The sequence below is a fragment of the Chelon labrosus genome (genome assembly GCF_963514085.1).
Source record: "Chelon labrosus genome assembly, chromosome: 3".
Lineage (NCBI taxonomy): Eukaryota > Metazoa > Chordata > Actinopteri > Mugiliformes > Mugilidae > Chelon > Chelon labrosus.
Window position 1 is genome coordinate 9,368,120 of NC_140339.1, and position 26,215 is coordinate 9,394,334.

The 26,215-nt window shown below is 41.8% G+C and overlaps 1 protein-coding gene across 3 annotated transcripts in view; it reads left to right on the forward strand.

Moving 5' to 3' along the window:
* Positions 1-22,210, forward strand: part of uacab (uveal autoantigen with coiled-coil domains and ankyrin repeats b) — a 43,149-nt gene extending 20,939 nt beyond the window's left edge. The window contains exons 1-19 of one of the 3 annotated variants that reach the window (XM_084540863.1): positions 3,174-3,483; positions 4,151-4,281; positions 8,531-8,619; positions 9,252-9,316; positions 10,912-10,969; positions 11,463-11,533; positions 11,858-11,964; positions 12,592-12,773; positions 13,218-13,255; positions 13,728-13,784; positions 13,909-14,016; positions 14,497-14,529; positions 14,961-15,056; positions 15,175-15,205; positions 15,297-15,346; positions 15,675-18,377; positions 18,531-18,683; positions 19,111-19,176; positions 19,898-22,210. In XM_084540863.1, the coding sequence (XP_084396989.1) occupies positions 3,448-3,483; positions 4,151-4,281; positions 8,531-8,619; positions 9,252-9,316; positions 10,912-10,969; positions 11,463-11,533; positions 11,858-11,964; positions 12,592-12,773; positions 13,218-13,255; positions 13,728-13,784; positions 13,909-14,016; positions 14,497-14,529; positions 14,961-15,056; positions 15,175-15,205; positions 15,297-15,346; positions 15,675-18,377; positions 18,531-18,683; positions 19,111-19,176; positions 19,898-19,969 (4,146 nt within the window). In that variant the 5' untranslated portion in view covers positions 3,174-3,447 and the 3' untranslated portion in view covers positions 19,970-22,210. Of the gene's footprint in view, positions 1-3,173; positions 3,484-4,150; positions 4,282-8,530; positions 8,620-9,251; positions 9,317-10,911; positions 10,970-11,462; positions 11,534-11,857; positions 11,965-12,591; positions 12,774-13,217; positions 13,256-13,727; positions 13,785-13,908; positions 14,017-14,496; positions 14,530-14,960; positions 15,057-15,174; positions 15,206-15,296; positions 15,347-15,674; positions 18,378-18,530; positions 18,684-19,110; positions 19,177-19,897 lie in introns of those variants that run through there. The other 2 variants (XM_084540861.1, XM_084540862.1) reach the window with 2 other exon arrangements.
* The last annotated feature ends 4,005 nt before the right edge of the window (positions 22,211-26,215 follow it).

The window sequence follows — 26,215 nt, forward strand, 5'->3', positions numbered from 1 at the left end:
TGATATTGTCGGGGAGTGTTCGGAGTACTCCCAGATCCTGCTTCTGCCCAATGAGAGACTATAGCATCATGCTCAATGCTCAAGCATGGAGTACATGCTGTTCTTGCTGGAGCCTTTTTGCGCCTAAAGGTTGTGCTTCACCTGAAGGTCTTCCAGATGGGAGTAGGCAAACTCTTCCTGTCTGGCTAATGGGGATTAGATATTGTAGCCAAAGATCCTGTGAGTATAGGCATAGTATATCTAAAACAAAGATAAAACAAAGGCATTGGGACTTGTTTGAGTTTTCTTGACATTTCAACTTTCATTCAAATAGCTTCTACAAAAGCCAAGATACCAAGAATTAGTGGAAGACTCATATTGGCAACTTGGGAATACTCTTTTCTATGTAACAAGAACTTGTGATTTTTGTTTTTCTAGTGATGGATCTTTGATCTGTGAATTATTCTGTGAATAGATTCAGTGAGTTCGCTCAGTACACTCCTGAAACAAGAAAATCTGAACCGGTGTGAAAGTGCCGTTTTTCCCTTCATCAAACATTTGTAATAGCTTTCCTCCCTAGTTTAAAGGACTAAAAAGAACTGCAAGACATCTGCACTTCCAAATGCCCGTACATTTGGCTCATAACATGTCAGAGGTTTAGATTTCATGACGTGATGTCTGGCTGTTCGCAGATGACTCCTATGATTGTGATCATCCCCAAAGTCATTATCATATGAAACCACGTCAGTAACTGCAGTCTAGAGTTGGACACCACTATCACTTCACACATTGGCTTATGGCTTTATGATTTGGTCTCGGCTTCACACTGTTATCGGATGACCAGTTAGATATTTCCTGCTGGTGATTTCATCTGTGAGGACATTAGAGACGCATTAGTCTGGCTGTGGACTGAGAGAGGCAGGAAGCAGAGGTGTTATAAAAGAGTTACAGAAAGTGATGGAACACCTGAAGTGACAAGAGTTTCTAGGTGAAGTATTACCAGACACCTAGAATAGCCTGGCTTAACCTGCCTTATCCACAGTCAGGTGATGGTAGGTTCCTTGTCTTAAAATAGAAACTATAGGTAATGTGTTTTTTTAATGTGCATATAAATATGCCTCTGTATCTATGTTCTTCACAAACAAAACATTATAAAGTTAATTGCTCCAAACCTTGTGGTGTGCATTTGCTTCTTGTGCTTGCATTTGGTGGAGACTGAAATATGAACAGTTATAAAATTTTAAGACGACAAACTTTAATATCAAGAACAAATTAAATGAATTCCACATATTTAGCTGAATCCTGCGACAGTCAAAAAGGAAAATTGCTCCTTCTGTAAGTTAAAATTCATCCATGCTTCTATACCATTAAACCTGCAAAGATAAATCAAATTTATGATATTTGGTGAAGTATTAAATGTAAAACAGAACAAAACAAGCAAATAAATTATATGCATTTTGCACCCAAATTTTGAAGATGGGTTTCTCCAATTTTCTTACACACACTTTGGATTTAATGCTGCTAAGGTCAGTTATTTATAATAAGCTACCTTATTCTGTCATCATTACCTCCATACATTCACATGATGTTGACATCATGATACGCAACTAGATATTGTCATGTGTTATCGGCATTTTTCAAGGTCTTAAAGGGTGACGTACAATGAGCTTATTTAAGTTAAGCTCATTTTAATCTGAATCATTTCATCATCATCAGTTTATAGCTTTTTTGGTGTCACGGCACAAATGAACATTAAATTATATTTTAAAAACGTATTATGATATTGGATTGTGTCAACCACTCGCCTTGAAAGAGAAAGAGAGTGGCTACTGCAGTAGCAACTCTTGCTCGCTAACAGCCCTATTATTAACTAGTACATAAACAGATTCCCAAACAAATACACACACCAACACACCCATGTGAGATATTTACGTGGCTGATGTATGTAATGGCTAGGTGCCATTTTGGCGTCTTTGTCTCTATGCTAGGGTGAGCAGCTTTCGTAAGCTGACACCTACTTCTTCAGATGACATGACATGTCATGTGATGTGGAGGAGGTCTTTCTGCATGTTTGTGGATATCAGTGTTGCTCTGTTAACGCCAGTCTGGCAGCAGACTGTAACACTAGCCCACAAGAAGCTGATGCTGTGTATAAATTAAAGGGGTCCCCTTGTACTTCTTTCTCCTCTCCTTAGGTTGTGTACTACATAAGTTTCATATGATGTTTTACCCAATAAAAGAAATTTGTGCTTTGCAAGCGTTACCTTGTGAGTATAAGTGTAAGAGAAGTTGCAGTATAGTTGTAGTTTTTGGTGGGGTTGCAAAAGGCTGACGTCTAACCTTGCTACCGTGCAGCGTGGATCAGGGGGCTTTGGCGCCACACCATGCTCTTTAGGTGGATCGGTTAACAGCAGCTTTTGGCCCCGTGGTGTCCTTTGAGGGTCAGTGCCAAGACCACTTCAAATGTGCAAACCATAATCCCCTTCTGACATTAATATTCTCAGATGGAGGCAAGCAGGGAGCATGGTGGGGGGTGGCAATGTAAGCAAAGTCTTTCTGGCTGGCCTTGTTTCATGCTGGCAGTGCTGATAGACACCAAAGCCGTTACTCATGGTGCAGGCATGTGCAGAATGTATTCTTAGCCCCTGTCTTCCTATCAGTCACTACAGAAAGGTTGGAGGGTCAAAAAATAAAGAGGTAACCAGTCTACAGTGCTGTCTGCACCGCTGCTGTTTACTAGGGAGGGGGTGATATTTTAAACCTGGGAGAGCTCACATATTTACCCCACTGAGCCTGACTGACCTTGCCATTTGGTGGGGTGAAGAAGCTGGAGACCACTGGCGGAGAAGAAGCAGCAAATAGGGAAGCTCTTTAGTTAGTACTGGATAAGTTAGAAAGCTTTCAGCTTTTACGTATAGTTACTGCCCTGAAAAGTAGATAGAATTAAGATTATCAAACTAAAAGAAGTCGAGGAGAAGGAGAAGGGAACAGCACTCGGGGGAGCCGAAAGGAAGCCAGGCTGAGCTGACTTTCCTCCAGAGGAGGAGTTGCAGTTGCCGGCCAGGGCAGGTCCCAGGGCTGGCAGGGCTGGCCCTACTGCTTCTCCACCTCCATTCCTTTCTCCTCTCCTACTCCTCCTTATCCCCCCTCAACCAAACTGCTGTGCAGTGATGAACTTGCAGGCAGAGTTCTTGAGCAACAAAGGAATGCTTAGAAAATCCTGCCAAATGAACTTCTCTGCGTCAAGAGAGGAAGACTCCCGAGGCTGAGCCTTCCATAACAGGACCTCCGCTGCATTATAGACTCTCACCCTTTTGTCCTCTCACCCATTTTTTGTTGCACTCACTGGTTGAGTGCACTGGGAGACTGAGAGTTTTTTTTTTTTATACATTTTTTTTGCCTCTGTAAACCGGAACGCTGGCAACGTTTTCAGTAGCACGGTGCAAGGACCAGCTCCACTCACCCAAGATGAGCCGCTGGCTGAAATGCACCTCTATGCACTTTGTAGGTATTCATTCAGTTTGTCACCAAAAGTTATTTTTGCTGTTCTGTTTATTTCTGCTGTACTTATGGTTTCATGAACAAGGTGACATACCTGAAACCTTTGCTTTAACAAAATGGTAATGTGGTGAGGGACTTCTACCTGAGGATAATTAATACTGATGGATCCAGTGGGTGTCTGATTAACTGCTTCACAGCTACATCAATATGTACATGTTGTAAATTTAAGTGCGTTATTCATTTCTAGTGTTTGATTGCAGTTTATTCTTGTGTGCATTCAAATGGCATGTTTTTTTAATCAGGTACGATTATATTTTGTGCTTCCTTGTGTTTGTTTCATTTTGTTCTTTGGTATCAAGCACCACAGTTAAACAAGCCTCTCAGAAACCTCAAGAAGTCTGTTCCCATGCTTTGTAGCCATCACTCATGGTGAAACTGCAGTACAGCACATTCTTGGCACATTTTTCATGAACTTGTGTTCTCGTCTATTATTATTGGAGACGGACGCTGCCGTTGTGTTTATTATTGTTTTTGTGTCAGAAATGAACATTCGTCTTCGTATCCATATGTCACAGTTGTATTCATTAGTCCTCTACAAGGGCTTGGAAACCAAATAATAGTTATCACTTACCGCTGTACGTTAACTGCCCGATATCAATATCATCAACAGAACACAGACTGGAACAAGTATGACGATCGGCTGATGAAGGCGGTGGAACGCGGCGAGGTGGACAAGGTGGCTGCTGTTCTCAGCAAGAAGGGCATCATCCCCACTAAGCTCGATGTGGAAGGACGCTCGGCGTAAGTGGACACAGACATGCACGTCTATTTACAGACATTTACAAGTTCATGCCCAGTGTGTTCACATGTTCTTCAGCACGTTTTGTAGATGCAAGAAGATGTGAACTACTGTATATCTAATCGAACATGTACAGAGAGAGAGATTCTTTGTTGTTACCATCCAGACTGTTTATTTTTTTAGTCTTTGCAAATCTAGAAATGCCCTCCATCACAAACTCCAAACATTGTAGCTGTTTCCCCACCACATCACATTCCTCAACCCATTTCCCAGATAAAGCTTCTTTAGATGGGAATTACTTTCCAGTTAGGCCACTCCTACTCAAAAATAGTTTCACCTTCTTCACCTGTCAGTGCCAACTATCCCTGTATGAACCAAAAAAAACAACAACTTTGATCCAGCTTTCCAGTCAAATGAAAGACACAGCAATTGCATATACTACTGTGTCTCCATTTTTATACTCAAAAAATCCCTTTAAGCATCCCTCTGACTGGAGGTCAGTGTGGGAGCTGGTATAAAGAATGTTTGTGGCCACTGAAGACTTGACCACACTGGCCAGAGGTTGTTTATGTAGTCGTTACAGGAAATGACTCCCAGCAAATTCAGATCAGATACACTGTGGTTCTCGAAACACCAATAATACATTTAAGCCCAGCTGCAGGTCATTATCAGGATCAAGTCACATCTTGAAGCACCATGTTTTATACGGTAGGATTTCTCGGTGGGAACCTGAGGGTTTCTGGGGTTTTGCTTTTCAAACAGCTGGATTTACACCCTTCATTTAAAGAAGAGTTTGAACGGGAAGAAGTGGAAGGTGAGGGGGAAAAGTAGGTCAAGTCATGATATATGTACGAGAAAGTCTCTGATGTAACTTAACCATCCAAGACTGCAGATATTTCTTTACTGTGCTCCTATCAGTGATCATAATGGCCAGACCTTGTAAAATAACACAGTGAGCTGTTTACAAAAGCAGCCAGGTACTTTGTTTTCTTGCTAAATTTAAAATTTTCTTCCAAAACCAGCATTTTGGAAAGCCTGGCGCCCTCAGTTTAGTCCCAGTTATATGAAGAAGTCACTGGTCTCTGGCCTGTGCTTCACGCTTATTTTGACAAAGGCTTTGTCAAACCATGAAACTACGGAGCGCCAGATCCCAGAAGCAAAGGTGCAGATTATTTTCAGCAGTGTATGAAATCCCCTTGTGGCACCACTGCATAGAGCAGTGACTGTGTCTATGCATGTATGTTAATAAACAGCCTGATTTAATACCTGGTCTCATAGTAAGGTGCTAAAATTTGTACTAAGAACTAGATCCAGAGACGAGGCTGCCAATTTTGCAATGACAGACTGTCGTGATTGTCGTGACCAAACAACAGTCAGGCTCATCGTCTGGTGTTCCCCTGCAGTGCAAACAGACCCAAACAAGTAAACTATAAAATCAACCTAGCTGAATATTTAGGAAAAGAGGTCATGCTTTCTCCCAAGTATATCCAAAACAAAAGTGCACCACAACTGCGACTCAGCAAGTCTGCTTATAGTTCAGTGGGCCACACACACGGGCAACATGTGTCTATGGCACTCTAGCCTTTGCCAAAGTCAGAGGACAGAGGAATGCTGAATGGTGAATCCTTGTAATCATGGAGCTCTGTGGGGTAACTAATTACAAAGTGTTACCCCCAATATATCATTTGGCGTGCCCTGGATTAGCCCCACTGTATTCAGCTCATGAACTCAGCTCTAACTGTGCTATCGCTGCTTCCAGCTGAGTAAACAGTTTACATCTCCGCCGTGGCATTAGCTTGATCACGGTGAGGTTGGGCCACCCATCACTCCTGCTCGGTCTGCGCACTCGTGATAGCTAGATGACAAGGGCGTTGCAGGAAGAGTTGTCCATGCGACGGCGCATCACTCGAGAAGCAGTGAGCCTTTCGGCTGTGTGCACACTGTTTATTATGATTAGCTGAAATGAATTCTGTGGCTGAGTGTCCTCTAAGAATAACAATACCACGCTGAGAGTTTCACAGTTGGACCTGTGTCATGTTGAGTCTAATCTTATGACAGATGGAGAAGAGACTGTTGCTTAAATTAAAAGCTCAATTAGGCTTTTAGTTAAGTGGACTGCATCTATAAAAACAACTCTTTCAGTCCTTATCTCGTCACAGTTCTTTAATCTGTATTTCCTAACCACTAGACAGTGGTCAGTCATACTGTTAGTGCACAAAAATCAACTGACAGAAGACTTGTATCATGCTATTGATAGTCTATGCCAGTCAACATCATCATTTAAACCAGTCTCAAAGTGGTGGTATACAGGTGCATTCATGGGCTGATGCGAAGCACAAATTCAAGGGCATGCAACAAAGAGAAGTGACTGAGATCTTATGAAAAGAATTAAGAGGATTCATCTGTTTTCATGAAAGCTACAATAGTATTTTCCTGGCCTCTTTGGGGTAGAAGAAGTCCAAGACACTAAAAAAAGAACAGTTCAACATTTAGCAACAAATTGTTTTATTGTTAAAGACATTTGACCTTATTGTATTAATAAAAAACTGCAGAATTGAATTATAAGCCAATTTCCTAATAAAACAAAGAGCAGTAGGGATTGACAGAGGTAATTAGGGGAAAATATTCATGCACTTTTCTAGTTGTAAATAGAAGCCAGTTTATATGCAAAGTGTGTGGGTGGACAAAACGGTGCACACTTGAGTCAAGCTGTCATGCAGCATAAATACTAATCTGTGTTAGAACAAAGAGGTATTTTAAGCTCTGCAGCTACTGTGTTTTGACTGTTGTGTCCTCAGAGACACTATATATCATGTGGTTCATCTGCCAGCGTATACTCTCTGGTTTACTCTTCCCTTTTCACTCCTTTAAAAATAGCAGCCATATCCTGTAGAGACTGTCAACCTGAAAGCTGCCCAAGGAGCAGGTGTAAAGATGAAATGACATGTGCTCTCTTACAGCCAGACCCATTAGTCCCCTAATATTCATCTCTAACAATTTTACTGAGCTTTCCGTGAGAGTAAGCTGTATACGTCTACATGGAGGCATTTACAACATTTTGATGTTTTTTCAACTCTTTGATGGGGGACTACTTTTGGGAATTTAAATCTCCAACAGATGGGTCGGTTGGTATTTGTTCGTCATTCATTTTTCATCTTCCTCTTCATCACTCAAGAGGAAAAGCACTACCCTAGTTTAAGTTTGCAGTTCGAAGAAGTTTGACTCAGTGCAGAAGCATTCCTTGAGTCACCTTATGGAGACACGTTGTGCCTCATGAACTTGGTGAGTCACATGACTTATATCCTTCTAAGTTGCATAGCTCTCCTCTGCCTCGTGCCTGCTGTTTGCCCCCCAAGAGGTCAGGACCCTCCTCTTCTCCCCCAGAGCCACCTTCTCCTGGCCATCAACACGGCTTTTAATACCCGCGCCAGTGTTGAGGTGACAGCCTAGCTGTCTCCTTGGCAGATACCTCGGGGTTAGTGTATAAACAGGTTCATGTGACTTGATGGGTGGCAGACTGAGATTAGTTTACACAGAAGTGCTTCACGTCTTCATGGTTAGTAGTGGTGCTGCTGCCGCGGGTTAAATCAGGAATGTTTCCAGTCAAAAGTGATGATTTAAAAATTGGCTGACAAACACACTGTGGAAACTTTCTAACTAGGGAGGCAATTAACAAGGAAATACTTTGTGGCAATTAAAAAAAAAAAGACAACAACAATCAAGTCTCAGGATCAACATTAAAAGAGAGAGTTTCATGTCATGTGTCATTCGTGCTGCTGTTTCAAAGTTTAGGAATACCCTGGTGAGTAAAGTGGCTACTGTACTTATTTGTGAATATAATGAACGTAATCTTCCCTCAGCTTTAATGGGGCCCGATGTGGTGCCTTTACTGACAAAAGCTATATTCTGCTAGTAGTCTTTTCTATCATGTGACAGTGCCCACAGCTGATACAGGAGGATAACTGTGTTACTGGTTGTCATGGAGTCTTTACAAACCCTGAGGTTTCTTGTTATTTGCTTCGGGAATGCTGATCTTGCTGATAGCGAGGAGCCAGGCGTCCGTTTGCAGTCCCAGTCTCTTGTCCTTAAGTTTCACCCTCTCCCCCCTTCTCTTTGCACCCTATCACTTTTTCACTTGCCCTTCTCAACTCTGTGCAGCCTGCGTTTTTGCAATATCCTCCTGTCTCACGCCGTGTACTCTTTCCTGTCTCAGTGTTTCTTAACATTTTCTACATATCTCTCGTTTCCCAGGTTTCATTTGGCTGCAACACGAGGACGCGTAGACTGTCTCAATCTCCTCCTGGGACACAATGTTGATGTCACTGCAAGCGACGCCGCTGGTGAGTTTAGGTTGGATCAAAGCGGAGCCATAATAGTTATTTTTATGTTTCAGATATTTCACTCACACTGAATATATCAACGCATACATTGATATAAAACATTAAAATTCCGATAAAGCTTTTTGTAATTGTTTTTTATAGACTGTGACTGCCTATGAAGTCTGTGCAAAGGGTTTTGGTTTATTCATAATAAACCACTCAAGTTCCACATGATCATATTATCAGTTAAATCCACAGGGATCATTTACATTGAGAGCTTGCCTAAATGGCTACTTAAATTCCTTCTAAGTCTTAATTGCATACATTACATGAGCTTGTACAGATTTCTACATGTTGAGTGATTGATGAAGGCATACATCCAAATATGTCAAAGGTAATTCTAGTTTTGTGTGGTTCTGTATTGTAATTAATGGAATCGCTTATTGTACAGGCCATCCATTCAAATGATTCTAATTAATTTGCTGTAGCTGTGAGTGAATAATTGACTCATTAGAACCAAAACCCAGTGCAAATGTAGTGCAGCTTAAACCTAAAGGTACGAGCTGAGCGCAGAGATGTTGTTGTCCGTGGCTCTAATAGCAAATGCAAACCCTAGATTGTGAATGTAATTTACGTTTTCTAATTGCTTTCAGGAAAAAGTGCTCTTCACCTGGCTTCGAGACATGGACACTCTCTGTGTGTTCAGAAACTCCTACAGGTAAAGTGCAGTTGTGGTTCGCTAACACTATTTGGTATTACCTAGGGACGTCATGTAATTTAAACTAACATCTATTTACTTTGCAGATTCTGTATTAATCTGTATTAATCCTGGGGGAGAATTTACAAACTACCTGACAGTGTGTAAATCACCCCCACAAAAATCCAACATGTCAAATTATGGTTCCCATGCATGTCATTTATCTCATCATCCTTCACGATTTAGTTCTTCTGTCAACATCTTGGCTCTGCACCCACAGCCTCCATAATTCTTAGCTGATAAGAGGCAGCGAACAGAACAAAACAAAACTCAAAATGCATCCTCAAGCCACAAACATGCTGATTTGCACTGGATTAGTGGTAACACAGGACCTCTGTGTTAGGACTAATGTGGCAGGTCGCAGTGTGATGTTTACTTCAATTTACAAATGTGACAGATTTGTGCACAGGATGTAAACGCCCGCTGAGCCCGCTCCATATCGGTCGACAGAAGGCCCTGTTGAGTCACTGCGCCCCACTGGAGGATTTATGTGTTTACAATGAAGGGGGCTATCTCTTCAATATTGTGCTCTCGTAGTGTTGTAGCCCCTCCCCTACCCGCCCCATCTCTCGCATGGCAATGATCTAATGGAGGTCGTAGCTGTTGGCAGGGGGTTGTCAGCAGTGTTGACAAGCCTATCCTCCTGCAAACCTGCCGTCCATTCTTAGTGCCGTCATCACATCATACATAGCAGCTGGACGCCGACACCCACCGACTCCACTATCTCCCTCCGTCAGCCCAAACCCTCAAGGTGTAGGATATCCCCCCTCCACGCTCTACCGTTAGCTTCCAGTGCTGCTCCACCCCCCCCTCTTCTCTGTGTCATTTGAGCATGCTGCCAATTTTTGGCCCTTGTTGCTAGAGAGAGTTGGGTTTTTATAGTGGGGAGGCAGAGCTTGCTGGCAAGCCTACCCAGCAACATCATGCCCCTGTTAGCATTGAGCCCTCAAGGCTTTCATAACAGGCCCTCATCGCTGCAGTGGTGCAGTCGCTGATGTCCAACCAGCTGACTGGCTCTGTAGAGATGTCATAGGCATATCAGCACAGCGCCACTTAGCCTAAAATGAACCTGCCTGCTGTTGCATCTCAGGTTCCACTGCCAGGCATTGGAAATAAATAATATTTATGATGACTTTTTTTTTTTTTTAGAGACGTAGGAGAATCTGAGCGTCTATCTTCCTTGTTGGAATATTTGTCCAAATTTTGAATATAATCTCCTTTATATTACACCACATGGTTATAGTTGAAGTTTTTCTATCTACTCTCATCAAGTCCAAGCCCCTGGTCATGTGTGTCATGTTGTTGAATTGGTACTAACTCAATGCAGTCAATATCCAGTAACCTCATTTACTTTCACTTGCCGTGATAATTATTAATTCTGTTCAAAGTTACGGCGATGTGGTTATAAAATCACTGATTTCCATTGACTGCTTCATATTTATTTAATTTTTTTGCAGGAAGAGATGCAAAAAAATTAGCATTTTTCTTTCTTTTTTTTCAACACATACATACACAGATTTATGCACTGTTAAAATAAGGTGTTTGTGATTTTGTAGCACAACTGTCCAGTTGGAAACATGGACCTACAAGGAAGAACCGCTCTACATGATGCAGGTAAGACTACTGTACTCTACTCTAATCTACTCAGTTACCTTACTCAGTTACTCTACTCTTCTACTACTGATTCCACTATAATCTGCTAGGACTGTCTGCCCTCCTTTAGAACTGACTTTATTCTACTCTACTGTAGCATACTGGTGACCATACTCTGTTACTGAGTCTTCTCTAGACCATTTCTCCAGTATCGACATGACTGTCATCTATTGTTGCCCTAATTCTTATTCTAATTATCTTATTTTAGCAAGGCTTCCACACTCGTTGCATCATCTCCACATGCTCACATAAATGTTAATGTCTGCCGCATTACATCTGTTCTGAGGTTTCACTGTGATCACGACTGGTGTCTTTTTAAAGACAGCAGTCGTGTTCATCTCACCATACTCATTTCAACATTTAAACTCAAACTCGGACTGAGTGCAGGCGGGTGTGTGTCTTTGGTAAATGGGACGAAATGATTGAAGATGTCTCTCGTGTTTTCTCTTTCCAGTAATGGCGGGCTGCTCCTCCAGCGTAAAACTTCTCTGTGACAGCGGGGCTTCTGTGAATGCCAGTGACTTTGTGAGGACTGATAATGCACTTCATTTCACACAGTGTGCTGAAAATTTCTAAGCCATTTTTTTCCCCCACATCTCCTTGCTCTTTAAAGGTTGTTACCTTGTCAATGGTTGTCATTATGTGCATGCAAGGTCGGTTTGACCATCACAAAAAGGTATTCACTAAACATCAAGCTAGTCCAGTTGAATGAGAGGTCTCGACATCTGGAAACCTCGTTGGATTACTCTTGACCTTTAAACGGGAGGCATTATACTTTAGACTGTTAATAGTTTGTGTGATTTTGTGAATGTGTGTATTTATGTGTGTGTGTTTGTTTTATTCTTCTAGGATGGCAGGACACCTCTGGTGCTGGCAACGCAGATGTGTCACCCACACATTTGTCAGCTTCTGCTGGAGCGAGGGGCTGATGTAACTGTCCGAGACAAACAAAACAAGTAAGAGACATCACCTCTTGTTTTTCTTTAATGTGATTGACAGTCATACATTTTAATAATTGGAAATATAAGTTGCTTTGAAAACTCATCTGCAAGAAGTTGGATTTCTTAGAATTGGCAGCTTTTCTGAAAGTATTGGTAACATATTTTGGTAACTATGAACATTTATTTGGAATCTATTCCTGAGAGCTCACTTACCTTACTTACCTTGCAATGGGGGACTGTTCAAACCTTTTAACAAAGCCAGGGTTAGACAGGTGAGCAACACAAGTAAAAGGAGAAAATGGAATAAAATATTTTGTGGTCTGCATGCTGAAGTCCTGGAAACTGTATATATTTTAAACCAGGAACAAAAATGAAGGAGTGACATTGTCTAATGTTTTTTTTTATTTTGGGTTTAATTTAAGTTTCGCCTGATTGTTTAACTAAACAACCAGATGTGGTAGCAAACAACTGGCACATCGTCTCAGTTCATCTACTACAGTGCAGTGAATTATTCAGCAGTAGCTAAACAAAAGCCAGGTTTAATATATTTTCCCGTGTTTCGTTTATATTCGGTCCCACAAGTCTTACAAAGCTAGTTTGTACGTGTTCTTGCTCATTAACCGTCTTTGTTGACTCCTTCAGGACAGCAGTGATTCTGGGCTGCGAGTACGGCTGTAAGGACGCGGTGGAAGTGTTGCTGAAGAGCGGCGCTGATGTCAAGGCAGTTGACAGCTCGGGCCATGACGCGTATCACTACGCTCGCCTCAGCAAGAAACAGGACCTTGTTGCGGTGGTCAAAAGCTACATCGACAAAGCCACGAGAGGTCAGAAGACAAAAGTTATGAGTTTTTTATCAATACAAGAATGTTAGCATGACCAACAGGGACTTACTAAACCTATAAAGAACTATAAGAAGATTTAAACTTCAGTCAAGCTCATGTGACAGTAGTAGGCAGATTTGTTTATCGACAGGTAATGTCTGGGAATTGGCTTGACAAGTGGATGTTTTTTAAAAACATCCACTCAGAGCTCAGAATTTTGAACATCACCATGGCGGTGAAAGATTATTACAGTCGACAAGAAAATGTTGGTGTTTTAATTATTTGTGTTTGCTTTCCATTTCCAACATTTGCAACATGTTTTAGTTTTGCTGTAGAGCGTTGAATTATTATCAGTGTAAAGGTAAATAGTCCTTTTCAGCTCTTGTCAGTTTTTCGATAAAAAGTCTGAATGGAAACTCAATTTGCTGCCGTCTCATTTTGTTACAGAGAAAGAGGCCGCGAAGATTGAACAGTGGAAGCGACAGGTAATTCTGCACCCCTCAGTTTGCTTCACCTGTTATGAATAACATGTGTTTGTTCTCTGCACTAATAAACATATGTTAGATTATCTTCACATTCACATTTTTGTGAACATTTTGTTTCCACTTTACCTTTTGTTAAAGATGTTTAAGGTCGAGGTTGTTTGCATAACAAAACACCGTCAGTATTTTTCACTTCCAGCATTTGTTGCTTTAAAATGTCCTTCACTTCAAAAGCATTCAATGCTACTCTGTCTTCTTTCAGTTGTTGCATATTTCGAATTATTTTCTCTGGTGTTGTTTCGCAAGCCAATTTCACATCTCAGTCTAGATGCTGCTGCTCAGTTGTACATGACTGCCATCTAGTGATTAAAAGTTAAATTGTTTCCCTTGATTTCTTTGCCTATGGTGATGTTGTGTCTTAAATACATGACTGTGTTAAAAACAAAAAATAAAACACATCCTGTCTTATCCTCAGCATTCAGTGGAGAGATCAGAGGCAGCTGAAGTCAGCAGAAGAGATCAAATCATATATGTGAGTGCTGTACGACTTTGAGCTCCCGTTCCCACACAAACATACATTCACTCTGCGTCCTTAACATGTGCAAACTGACACTGTTTGATTACTGTGAGGTTGTTTGTTTTTATGTGTGTTTTAGGATATGGAAAGGCAGAACGAGACGCTTCAGGAAGGTCTCCGGAAATACCACCAGGAGCAGAGAACCCTGTTAGAGAAGGTCAACATGCTACAGCAGCAACTCGCACAAGTAAGCTCAAGTTAGAACATGCCGCAGCAAGAGCTAGAAAACAGTGCAGTACAGTGAAGCCCTCCAAGTATCTGGCTTGTTTTTGTTTTTTTCAGAGCACATTAGAGAGGTGAATATGAGAAAATATAATAATAAAAGCTAATCTGAGTCACGGTGTTATGGTTTAATATCTTAGTGCGGGCTTATGCTTCGATAATAAAAGGCAATTTGGGATTTAGGAAATGTGTAATAAATTCCAAACCACAGGTGTTCCTTTCAGAAGAGGCAGAGCAGGCTTTTAATACTGATTGCTTATGTAAGAGATTGATGACTATGAAATGCTATAAACAGTGAGCATAACAGATTCCTCACTATCAGCTGCCGGGACAATGTTCATTCCCCAGGGAGCGAGGAAATTCAATCTAAATGAATTTTAGCATCATATTGTCAATTATTAATCCATCAGTTGACTTGATATGTGATCGTTTTTTTTGTCTGCAGGAGAAGATGGCCAAGGAGGACACTCAGAAAGAGGTAGGAAACAGAGGTTATCCCTCGGACATAGTGGACATCGTTCACAATTTTATCATAAGCTGTAATCCTTAAAGTTTTTTATAAGGAAACGTTATAAATGTACAAATAAGTAACTACTCTCCTATTGAGAGTATTGTAGATGCCACAAAACATTGGCTACAGCTTGGAGGAGTATTTGCAGCACTTTACACAAGACTTTTGCTCCTCACTAGACCTTATATCGAAGTTTGTAAAAATAAATATGTCACGTGGCAGCACAGTGTGGAAGCATTTCTCAAAACCATAACAATGTTGTTGATTAAACTACGCTTGGGAGAAAACTCAGACCCCCGCTGTGTTTGCCATCATTTAATCAACCTCTCAATTATCTGAAAATGACTGATTGCTGTTGCCGGACACTCTCATGCCTTTTGCTTTGCTTTTTAATGAAGCAGAAGGAGCAGCTGAAGGTGTTGCTCAGTGCCAAAGAAAGAGAGGAAGGAGCCCGAGCCCCGGAGACCGTGAAGGTTCAGCTCAGGAGTACTTTGGTTAGTGACTTGATGCGTTTCTGTTTTGTAGCTGAAAGCCTCACAGAAACATGATATTTTATTTTAAGTCAATAAAGTCAGCCATTTGTAAATAATCTGTGTATCTATGTGTTTACAGGGGGAGTACTCTGGGCAGTCTGTTATCAAAGGTAATCTTCCTACAGTTTGAAAAATGATGAAAGTTCACAATCAGAGAATGAGTTGTTTTGAATGTAATGTGTGTGGGCTTGTTTCTTGCAGGTAAAGAGAATGTTTTGGTAAAACAAGCTCACAGCCTGGATTCTGATCAGGTCAGTTATTTCTTTCATCTTCTTTGGAGTAGTTTCTGATGTTTGGCAAATGTCTAAAATACAGTGTTTGTAGTTTGTATCGTAGAAGACTGCCTTGACAATCATGGGTTTAAAGAAGAAATTATGTCTTCCATGTAATATAATGCAAATTAAACCTCTAACACTGTTTTCAGATCCTGGGTTTCTTTATGTATTTCCATCACCTTTAAGAAGTGATCAGTTTGTAGTATCTCTTAAAATGATTTGGTGGATAAAGTACAAATAACAAATAGTTTGCATTCTCAAATAAGTTTTTTTTGTGTATTTATTTTTCCCTCTTTATCTACAGCTGCTGCAGAATCCTGCCATCTCCCAGTCACTGTCCAGACCTCTAGAGAAGAGTCAGCCCACTGTCGCCTGGGACCTCTCTGGTGAAGTGGATGCACTTCGACGTGAACTCGAGGCAGTCAAGAGAAGACAGCAGGCGGCGGAGGAGGAGACAGCACGACTTCAAACTGCCCTGAACCGTAAAAATCAAGAGTGCCAAGAACTGGTTCAGAGCCGAGACACCATCCAGAAACAGGCTGACCAGCAGGTTCAGGAACTGGAAGACGCCTTGGGGGACGTACAGAAGAGGATGCTGGATTCTGAGTGTAAGGTCAAACAGCTGCAAGCGCATGTCGTTGCTGTCAAGGAACACTTGGGAGGCCAGGCGACAGAAGAACTACGTGCCCAGCTCCTGGATGTTAAGGCCAAGTATGAAGGTGCTTCAGCCGAAGTGGGTCGCGTTCGTAACCGCCTCAAACAGAGCGAGAAAGCCTTGGAGGAGTATAAGAGCAGCGAGAGTCAGCTAGCAACTGAGACAGAAAGGCTGGACCAGGAGCTGGGAGTTCGCACTGCGGAACGAGACGAACTTGCGGAAACACTTGTTGAAATGGAAACCCATCTGAAAGAGGCCCAGACTAAACAAGGCAACACGGTACCGGCTGAGAAGTTTGACAACATGAAAAACCTGCTGACCAACGCAGTTGATGAGAAGGAACGGCAGCTCGCGGAGCTGAGGGAAGACTACGATCGTGTGCTGGAGGAGGTGGCGGAGCTCCATCGAAAGCTGGATAGTCCGTCGTCCCAGGCAGGACCTTCTGAGGAGCAGCAGAGGATACGGGAAGCTCTTGAAGAACAGAATGCTTCACTGAAAAGGAAGCTTGTGGATGTGACGGCCAAAAGCCAGGCTCTGATTCATGAGGTTGAGGAGACTGAGGAGGAAAGAGATGTACTACGAGATCAGCTGGATGAGCTCAGCAGCAGGATTGACAACGACTTCATGCTCATAAAGGACCACGAGGATATTCGGAGGAACATGGTAGCAGCTCTGGAGGAGTTTGAGGACAAACTGGTGGAAGCCAGTGAACGTTACGGAAAAGCAGAGGCACAAGTCCAGCAGCTTCAAACCGAGAGAGCCACGCTGCAGGAGAATATCAGCAGTCTCCACAGTGCCAGTGAGAGACAGCAGAGTGAAATGGACGCTCTGAGGGCTCAGAATGATGACCTGACGAAGAAACTTGAAGTTTTACAGAAGAAATGTGAAGACAGAGATGAGGAGTGTGTACAGCTGACAGCACAGAGCCAGACTCTGAAACAGAGCTTGGAGGGACAGTATGTTCCCAGACAGCAGCATGAGCAAGTGAGGATGGAGTTGAGTTCCACCTTAGAAAGTGTTAAAGCCGAGATGTTGAAGTTGGAGACCAGGGAGAAGGAAAGTGGGGAAGAATTGAAGAAAGTGAAAGATGGAAACGAGAAGTTGAAAGAAAAAATGGAGCAAGTTCTGTTAGAGATGAGAAACGAGTATATAAATGTGAAAGATCACAGAGCTATCACAGACAAGTTGAACGCTGCTGTGGTCGAGGCAGAGAATAGAGCAAACGAAGCATCAGCGATGCATGTGTTGGTTCAGGAAGAAGCTGTAAAACTCACTCAAGAGCTGGAGGCCCAGAAGAAAGAACTGGACACCATACAGGAGGCTATTCAGTCCAAGTTTGTCCCGCTGACAGCAGCTGAGGAGAAAGAAACTTCCTACAGTGTCCAGGTGAAAGAATTGGCCATGAAACTGTCAGAAATGGAGGAAATGTATAACAAAGAAAAGTCTGCAAGAGAAAGCCAGAAACAGGAGAAAGAGAAACTGAAAGTTGAGATTGAGTCTGTTCAACAGAGACTGGACACTGCTCTGGTTACCAGTGAGAAGCACAAAGACGTGGAGGAAGAGTTCAAGGCTAAATATGAGGAACTGACCCAGGCCTTGGTCAGTTTAGAGCAGCAGTACAAAGAGGTAACGCTCCAGAAAGATGAACTTCAAGAACAGAATACCCTCTGCAACACGCAAATCCAGCACCTCCAGGAGCGTCTGAAATCAGAATTGGCCCGGATAGCAACGTATGACGCGGAGCTTAAGACCCTCCACGATGCCATGCAGCAAGCCCAGATCGATTGCAAGAAAGCCAGAGAGGCACAGCAGGAGGAAGCCCAGAGGGTTTGTGCCTTACAGAAAGAACTTCAGGAGCTCCATGGTGGTCGGTCTTCTCTGTTGCAGCAACACGGCATGGCCAAGGATGCCCTGGAGGCTGAAGTCACTAAGCTTCAACTGGCTCTCCGTGAAGAGGAGGAGAACAACGCCCAGAGGGCTGAAGATGTATCTGCTCTGCAGTCTGAGCTCCTTCAAGCCACTCAGGCTCTAGAGGAGATTCGCTCCAAGGAAGACCAAATGAACCAGCTGAACAAGGAGAAGCAGCAGTTGGAGGAGGAGGCTGCCAACCTGAGCAACAAGCTACTGAGCTTAGCAGAAGAGTGTGAGGAGGCCCATAAGGAGGCAGCGCAGGCAAGAGAGGGCGAGAGCAGGGCCAGGACCGAGATGGAAGCTGTCCAGGACAAGGGACGGGCCATTGAAAGAGAAATCAGAGAGCTGAAGGAGAGATACGACGAGTCTCTCAGCACCATCTGTGATCTCCAGAGGAGGATTCAGACATCAGCTCAGCAGACTGAGGCCAAAGACAAGAAGGTAGAAATATTTACAGAATCATTTAATCATACCATGCCTTACACTTTAGATACTGTAAATAGATCTAAGAAAAGAAAGCCTTTTTTTATTGGAAATAAAATTTGATGAAAGTGAACATTAACATTAATATGCATGTATCTGTGTGTGTTTCAGATCACAGAGCTGCTGACAGACGTTGAGCGATTGAAGCAGGCACTGAATGGTCTGTCCCAGCTGGCGTACACAAGCAACGCGCCCAATAAGAGACAGACGCAGCACATCGACACACTCCAAGCCCAGATCAAGAGCCTACAGCAACAGCTGGCTGTGAGTGGACGTACATTACATACTAAAATATGCATTACAGTAGATTATGTAAATGCACAGGTACTCTGCTTTAGATTTTGTTAGGTTTTCTGCACAGTAAATGCCTTTTTGTCCGTGACTGAAAACAACTGTAGGAGCTAAAAATATGTCTCATTTTATACATGTTACATTCTAATATTTATAATTTATGACGGCTAAAATATCTAAATGTTTGCTTCATATTGCTGACTCTCCTCACATTGGTCAAAGAGCTCAACATGTAACCAACTTTAGAAAAAGATGGGTGCTCTTCTTCTGGTAACATTTAGGTCTAGATGGAACATTCATGTTGATGTCTACAATACTGGGCAGCTGCTGACGATAATTGAAGCTTAATGTATGAAAAACATAATTGTAACGTCTTTCTTCTTTCCTTCTGCTCTATAAGGATGCTGAGAGGCAACACAGAGAGGTGGTTTCAATTTATCGGACTCATCTTCTCAGTGCAGCACAGGTAACTTCATCTCATTAATCTGTGATTTCCTTGCTTAAACCCTGCGCATCGTCTGCTACAAATCACAGCACGAATGGCCTTAATTAAAATCATTTAGGTTTTATTGTTCAGATGGAGGTTGAACCCTTGGGGATTCAGTGATTAGATCTGAAAGCAGAGATTCAGAAAGAATAATTGAACAGATGAAAATGTTTCTAAATGTGAACTGAGATAATTTCATTAAAGCACACTAGACCGCATAAAAGCAGACAGTTTATTTGATTAAAGCCGACAAAAAAAAAACACACACTTTATGTACGTTTCAAAGTGGTAGTTCACAAATGAATGTCACTGTTGCTACATCCATCTTTTATATACAGTCTATGGCAATCACACAACTGTAAACGGTAAATGACATGTAATCAGGAAATCATGCCTGTTGTATTGGCACCTGGGTCAGCTAAGCTACCTTTAGAGAATATAATTCATGTAATCACACATCAGTGACTTGTGCTTTGAAAGACGACTGATTGGATCAGCTTCTGCGCACGAACTGAGAGAACGTAACGGTAACTGTAATGAGAGCAGGTTTCAGATTCATTAATCACAACGGGGAACACGAATAAGTGGTGTGCTGCTGAGTAAAGGCACGATCACTGTCAGGAGCTGAAGGGCTAAAAATATCTTAAATTTATATATATATCAAATAGCTGAAGCCCATTTCTGACTGTTTCTCTCACAGGGCCACATGGATGAGGACGTCCAGGCCGCCTTACTGCAGATCATCCGGATGAGACAGGAGTTTGTGTGTTAAAGCCTTCAAACGCGACGCAGCCTGCTGACTCTTGATTCACCGTTCTCACGTCCCCTGCTGGAAAGTGTTCCTGCTGAGGCCCCTGTGGGTGCCCCGGTGTGTTTGTCAACAAATTTCTCCTGAAAGGCTGTTCTGAAGTCAAAATGTTGATGCAGCACATTCAAGCCTACGTGAATATTACCGGTGAAAACTACTAATACGCTCTAACAGTTTTATAAATTGGAGACGTGTGTGTGCTGTGCAGCTTTAACCCATTATATTCAGTGATGTGGAAGTTATTTGAACTGTGGGTTCTTTTCATAGATTACACACCTGACATGAACATATAGACCACTTTTCACATTCCCACCGTTAACAGTCAGCGTTCATGCAGAATGTTCTCATATTTAACAGCGATGTTTGTTTCAAAGGACAAGTTCATGGTGCTTAAACTCTCGTGTACATTAAAGCAGTTAATGGATGCTGTAATTCTTCCTTCTGCTCATGTATCTTCCTCAGTGTTACCCAAAACCAAGTACGCATTGTCGCCTGTTAATTTAAAAGTGCAAAAACAATCCGAAAGTACTAATTTGACAATATTAGAAAGTGTTGAAATGCTCACATATTAAAGATAGTGTCCAGTTTGTAGCTGGATGATAAGGCAAAGTCAGATTTTGTCTGCAGTAGAAGCAAAACTTTAATTCCTTTATCAGACAGGCAATAAATCTAAAACCTGTCGACATGAGCTTAAAGTAGTCAAAGAAGACATGATAATCCTACAGTATCACATTCACTGTCACTCAATCAATAAAAGTTAAAATGCTTTTCTGTTAGATGAGTAGAAGGCAGTAGAGATGATCTTTTTCACACAGACATCTTAGTGTTTTTTAAATTTTACGGTAAGTTACTCTTACAATGTTTTTCTTGTTTCAGCAAAGACATAGACACAAAAGGAGTGAATTTTACCAAAACACAGTTCTTACAGTGGAAGATCTTTAGAGAGGGATCTCTTCACAGCCAGCATTAACAGAAGCAATGATTACAGCGACCAATAAATCAGCCAGTACACACGTTCTTCATAGTTTAAAAAAAAATGTGAACTTGTCCTTCAACCTCGTTCATGTCAGGTGTAACCCTTCAGCTGCTTTCTTTGAAACGTCATCTTCTGGAGGTCCAAACTAGTCAGAAACCAAAGACCAGACCATTGATCCAAATCTAAAAACTACCCGCCGTGTTTGTAGGTGGCAGAAAGTTAGGGGTAGATTTGGGAGAGCGCTCGGTTATGTGTCTCACACCGTCTGGTGTCCTTAATGTGCTTGATCATCCTGGATTTGAGTGGTGGCGGTTTGTGGAGTGGAGCTCTCTTGCTGTGTCGCTCAGTGTGCAGTGGCACATCCTCTTTTTGTTGATACCAGAGTGTCCTCTAGTGGTGAGACTTGGCAGGCCAAGTTGATAGAAATTGTAATAATATTTGTGGCCCAGGGGTAGGCATTTCTTGTTTTTGGAAGCTCTAATATCTGCAGACTTGTACTCAAAAGCTTACAGATAGTTAAGAGAATATGAAATGTGAATGTAAAACCAATTAGTCTGAGCTTTATTATCTAATACACACAAACCAAACCACTTTTAAGACATGAAGCTAATCAGTGCAGCAGTGAACTTTGCAGCTTTCTTAGAACAAGGGCTGCGTACCCCTGAGCCGGCTCTTTGTGACCCCTGATGGTGTAGTGTAGTGGTGTTGTGATTGTTGAGCGAGTCTCTCGTGCCTTTACACTGATATATTTTTCATAGCTTTGTACTACTTTAATTACTGTACTACAGTGTGACTTATATTCAGCAGGTCTGGAAGTAGAACGGCACTAAACGTGTTCAGGGTAACATTTACTTTACTGTAGGATGCCATTAGATAAGAATAGAACAGATCCCTTTATTTATGTGGACAAACTACCCCCGTTAACCTTTAGCTATTTGTAGGACTCCTATCTATTATCTTTCAACTAACACATTAAAAAAAACTTTCTCACTCTCTGTTTTTATACTTTGGCCAAAAACTCTATTTACACCAACAGACAGTTTTTCTGCAGATGTCACGTATTAACACTACTTCTTTTGGGGAGACATTTCTTAGTTTCTCCTTTACCATCTATTAAATATCTTCTGTCGAACTGGTCTGTTTGAACTGGATGTTTTCTTTGACAACAGTATTTGTGTTTGTTAATCAGTCATACAAAATCAATAAAAAGTGCCTAACATAGAAAACTACATTCTTTGCAGTGTGTGTTTCTGTATTTTTTATCAGCTTCAGGTTTGCCTTGTTTTGTGCTAATTAGCAACTGTTAGCATGCTAAAGTGCTAAATTAAGATGGGAAAATATCCCTCCTACTGTTGCCTGGGTCCAATTTAACCCATCTTGAATGTTTCTAAATCACATAATTTGATATTTGATCCGAAAATAAGTGTATAATATTTAGTAATTAATTGAGAAGAAGTTTGCTAAAAAATATGAAACACATAATTAGCTGATACATTTAGTTTCAGGCTTTATAAATGGGCAAACAGACCGGGTCACTTTCGATCCGGGAGTTCAAACGCTGCACGGTCGACGAGGGACACGAGGGATGTGGTAAGTATTTTTTTTAGCCTTGTTTTAATCTTTTTTATCTTGTTAGCATTGTTTTACCGTCATACGCTACTTTCAAATTGTTGTGGCGTGAGATTTGCGTAAGTAGTTAGAGCTCTGCTGCTGCTAGGCAACTGCTGGCATCCAGAAACCACCGAAGCTAACCGTTAGCAAGCTAACACACAGATAGTTTAATGTAGGAAGTGCGGAGGCGTAATGAAAGGATGAGGCCGTCGGGAATACCAACATTTTCCTCAGACATACAGTATTATAAAACGATGAAGAAAACTGTCTCTCTGTGTGTTAGCCCTGCGATAGACTGGCGACCTGTCCAGGGTGTACTACCCCGCCTCTCGCCCGATGATGACAGCTGGGATAGGCTCCAGCAGACCCCGCGACTCCTCAGAGGAACAAGAGGTTACAGAAGATGAATGAATGAATGAATGAATGAATAAGGTACCATCAACTTTTTTACTTTTTCTGAATACATCAGCAAACATGTCTCGTGAACTCCTCTTGAAAAATAACTGTTTATTTCCAACTGTTGCTGCTTGGCAACTGTTGCTATCTAGATTCTAGAACGCAACTGAGGCTAACAATTTAGCAAGCTAACAACTGGGTAAATGAGTGTAGGAAATGCAAAGGCATAATAAAAAGGATGAAGCCCTCGAGAATATTGACATTTTCATCAGACATAGTGATTAAGACAGCTATTATTACAAAACAATTATATGTTACCCAACCCCTGCTGTTGTGAACGTCAGCAAACATGACACAACTCTGACCTTATTGAAGATTTCCACTTATACGGAATACCACAAACGTGGGCATTTGGTATTTTCTTGTAAACACCGTAAACACAAACTCATTTGAAGGCAGCATTAATTTAGCACCTTAGCATTACAACATATGCTAGTTATAGCATTTAGCTCCAAGTGTGTAGCCTCACGGAGCTGCTAGCATGATCATGTGTTTTCAAGGGAAGACAGTTTACAAAAAATGCTTTGTGTTTGCATTGTTGCTAGGCAACTAGGTAACTTAATTCCAGACATTTGTGATCAAATATTTTCTTAAGACATAATATAAAATAACGAGGAAAACTCAATGGAACTAAGCAACAATATTCTATGTTAAGTTACCATTCACCTCCACCATTTCTTAAAACATTTGCCTCTACCAAAAATTTTCATGATTTTGTGAATACCACAAGAGGGGGCATTTGGTCTCTTCTCTTCGTCACAATAAATGTGGCACCATTTGAAAGCAGCAATAATTTATCACTTCTTCACATGCTAACAGTTGCTAATTAGCATTTAGCATGGCTTTAGCCTCTTGGAACATTAAAGGTCCTGAAAACCTGTTTTTAATATGAGTAATGGGGCTCTACATAAACCCGGGAGTCAGAGCAGCTGTGGTCATTTTACGTGAGAGGTTTGTGTTTTCGTTGCTTTTAACTCGTTAGATGTGGTCACTGGAAATGCTGGAAAAAATGTGGCAGTTGTGGGTTCTTGTCAATCAAATCTGATCAAACGAGCCATGCGCAGTCTGATAAAGCAGCTGAACTTTAATGCTAGTAGTTGCCCATTTAGTCAGGAGTATTTCCTCCAAGAGAAATACCCCATTTTAGCAGCTTTAAGTGCTGAAGTAGCCTATATATATATATATATATATATATATGTGTGCTTTTATCTCCAAACTGTCTTACTTCCCTCGTGGAAGCAGCTCAGTTCATGTGGTTTCACTTTAAGTACAATCAACCCAGGAATGAGAGCGAGTAGCTCTTTGGCACACGGCTCTCACTTTTATCTTTGAGCCTGCGCCTTTCTTGATTTGTCTGTTGTCTTTTTTTTTTTTTTTCTCTCTTCACGAGATTTATTTTTCATTAAAGCTCTTTTCAGCCGAGGTCAGGGCTGTATCAGTTATCTCACCCCAGATAAATTTGCGGCGTGCACACACACTGGGAACATTGGAATTTTTGTTCTTTTATGAAATACAGTGTGGTTGAATCGGCCTTTTGAAAATAATCAAGATTACTAATGCTGAATAGGAAAAGATTGATACCACCTTCAAGCAAGAGTTTGTGAGTGAGAGCTAATCCATCTGTTATCCCATCCTCTGTTCACACACACACCTCTAATTGATACAAGACCTGTCCTGGGTTTGATTTCTTTGAAAACAGCTCGCTGGCTTCAAGCGGCAGCCCTGCGTCCTCTCTGCTCCTCCTCCTTCCTCAGTTTTATGAGTCTCCTTTTTTGCGGTCTGCACTGAATAAGCTGTTCTCAGCAATTATGGCAAATACAATTCAATCTGTTGCTAGATCTCTCTTTAATCTCATTTCCAGGGTCCTAATCAGTCCCATACATCCACTTGTGGCCGCTTGGTTAACCATTGTAACCCTTTTCCCCACCGCAAAGACTCCCATCTTTATAAAATTCGTCATCCCAAGGCAGGATCAGAGGCATTATTTATGTTGGAAAGAGCCCCGGCCGTCCACTGCATGCCTCATCAGCGGTGAACTGGCTGAGGAGCCAGGCGGGTGGTTATATACACATCAAATACACGCCCACGTCTTCGCTCGCAGTCCTCTGAGCTGTCACGAACGTTTTGTTATCTCACACAGCAGTCTTGCACCTCAGCGGCTGCTCATTTTCTCCTCCCGTCACTTGTTTTCGTCCCCGGAGGTGCTGTTGTTCTTTGCAAGCCATACAGACACTCAGAGCATGCCTCTTATGTCTGACAGGAAGTGTGATAGCTTTCTGTTGTGACTCCCACCCGTGTTAAATACTTTCATCACCTGTGTGGTCATTTTCAGTTTAAGTTCCCCACTCATTTAGGTGTGAGAAAAGTATCACAATAAGTGCAGCACGGTTGCACGGTTTACCCACAGGTTGTTTTTTATGTTAGAAGCCGTTAGCCTCAAGCAGAGTTGAGAAGCGGGCCTCTGAGGTCTGAAAACGTCTCTTCTTTCTAACTAAACACCTTCAGATTGTTTTCATTTGCAAGCATAGTGTCTTCATCACATTAGACTTTGTGCAGCCCACTCTTTAGCCACAAAGTACGCTTGTTTTTCAAAGCTGTTCTCCCCGGGACCTGCAAACTGACTTTGATGAGTAAAATAAGGAGTTCTTCTTTAAGCGCAGAGCAAACAAGAACCACCTGGCTCAAAGTTTCTGTAAAATCAGTTAGTTTTCTGGTAACTTGCACAACTTTATTTCTCAAAATGCATAATGAGAGCACAGTTTAAATTAGAAAAACAAATATAAAGACTGCAAGAGGAGACACGTGGGCAGCTGCTCGGCAGGTAAAGCCGATCGACTAATCACAGCGTTGTTGGATTCATTGCCTGCCGCTCATGTGCACTTGTGTTATCGGCGGATCCTTGCCTTTTTAGGTATTCGTATATGTCAGTACGCAAAAGTCTGACAGCTATACCATACATAGACTGTAGAGAACTGAATGACATGACAGCTCCTCACAAGTGAAGCCAAAGCATGTGGAGCTCCCCCTGGTGGCTGGCTGTAGTGTAAGTCATAAGTTCCAATAGGACTTGGGCCTAAAACAAAAACTAAACTAAAGTACACAAGTGAATTAATGTAATTAACTAGCTAGCCAAAACAACACTCAGACATAAGCTCTGTGCAGGAGAA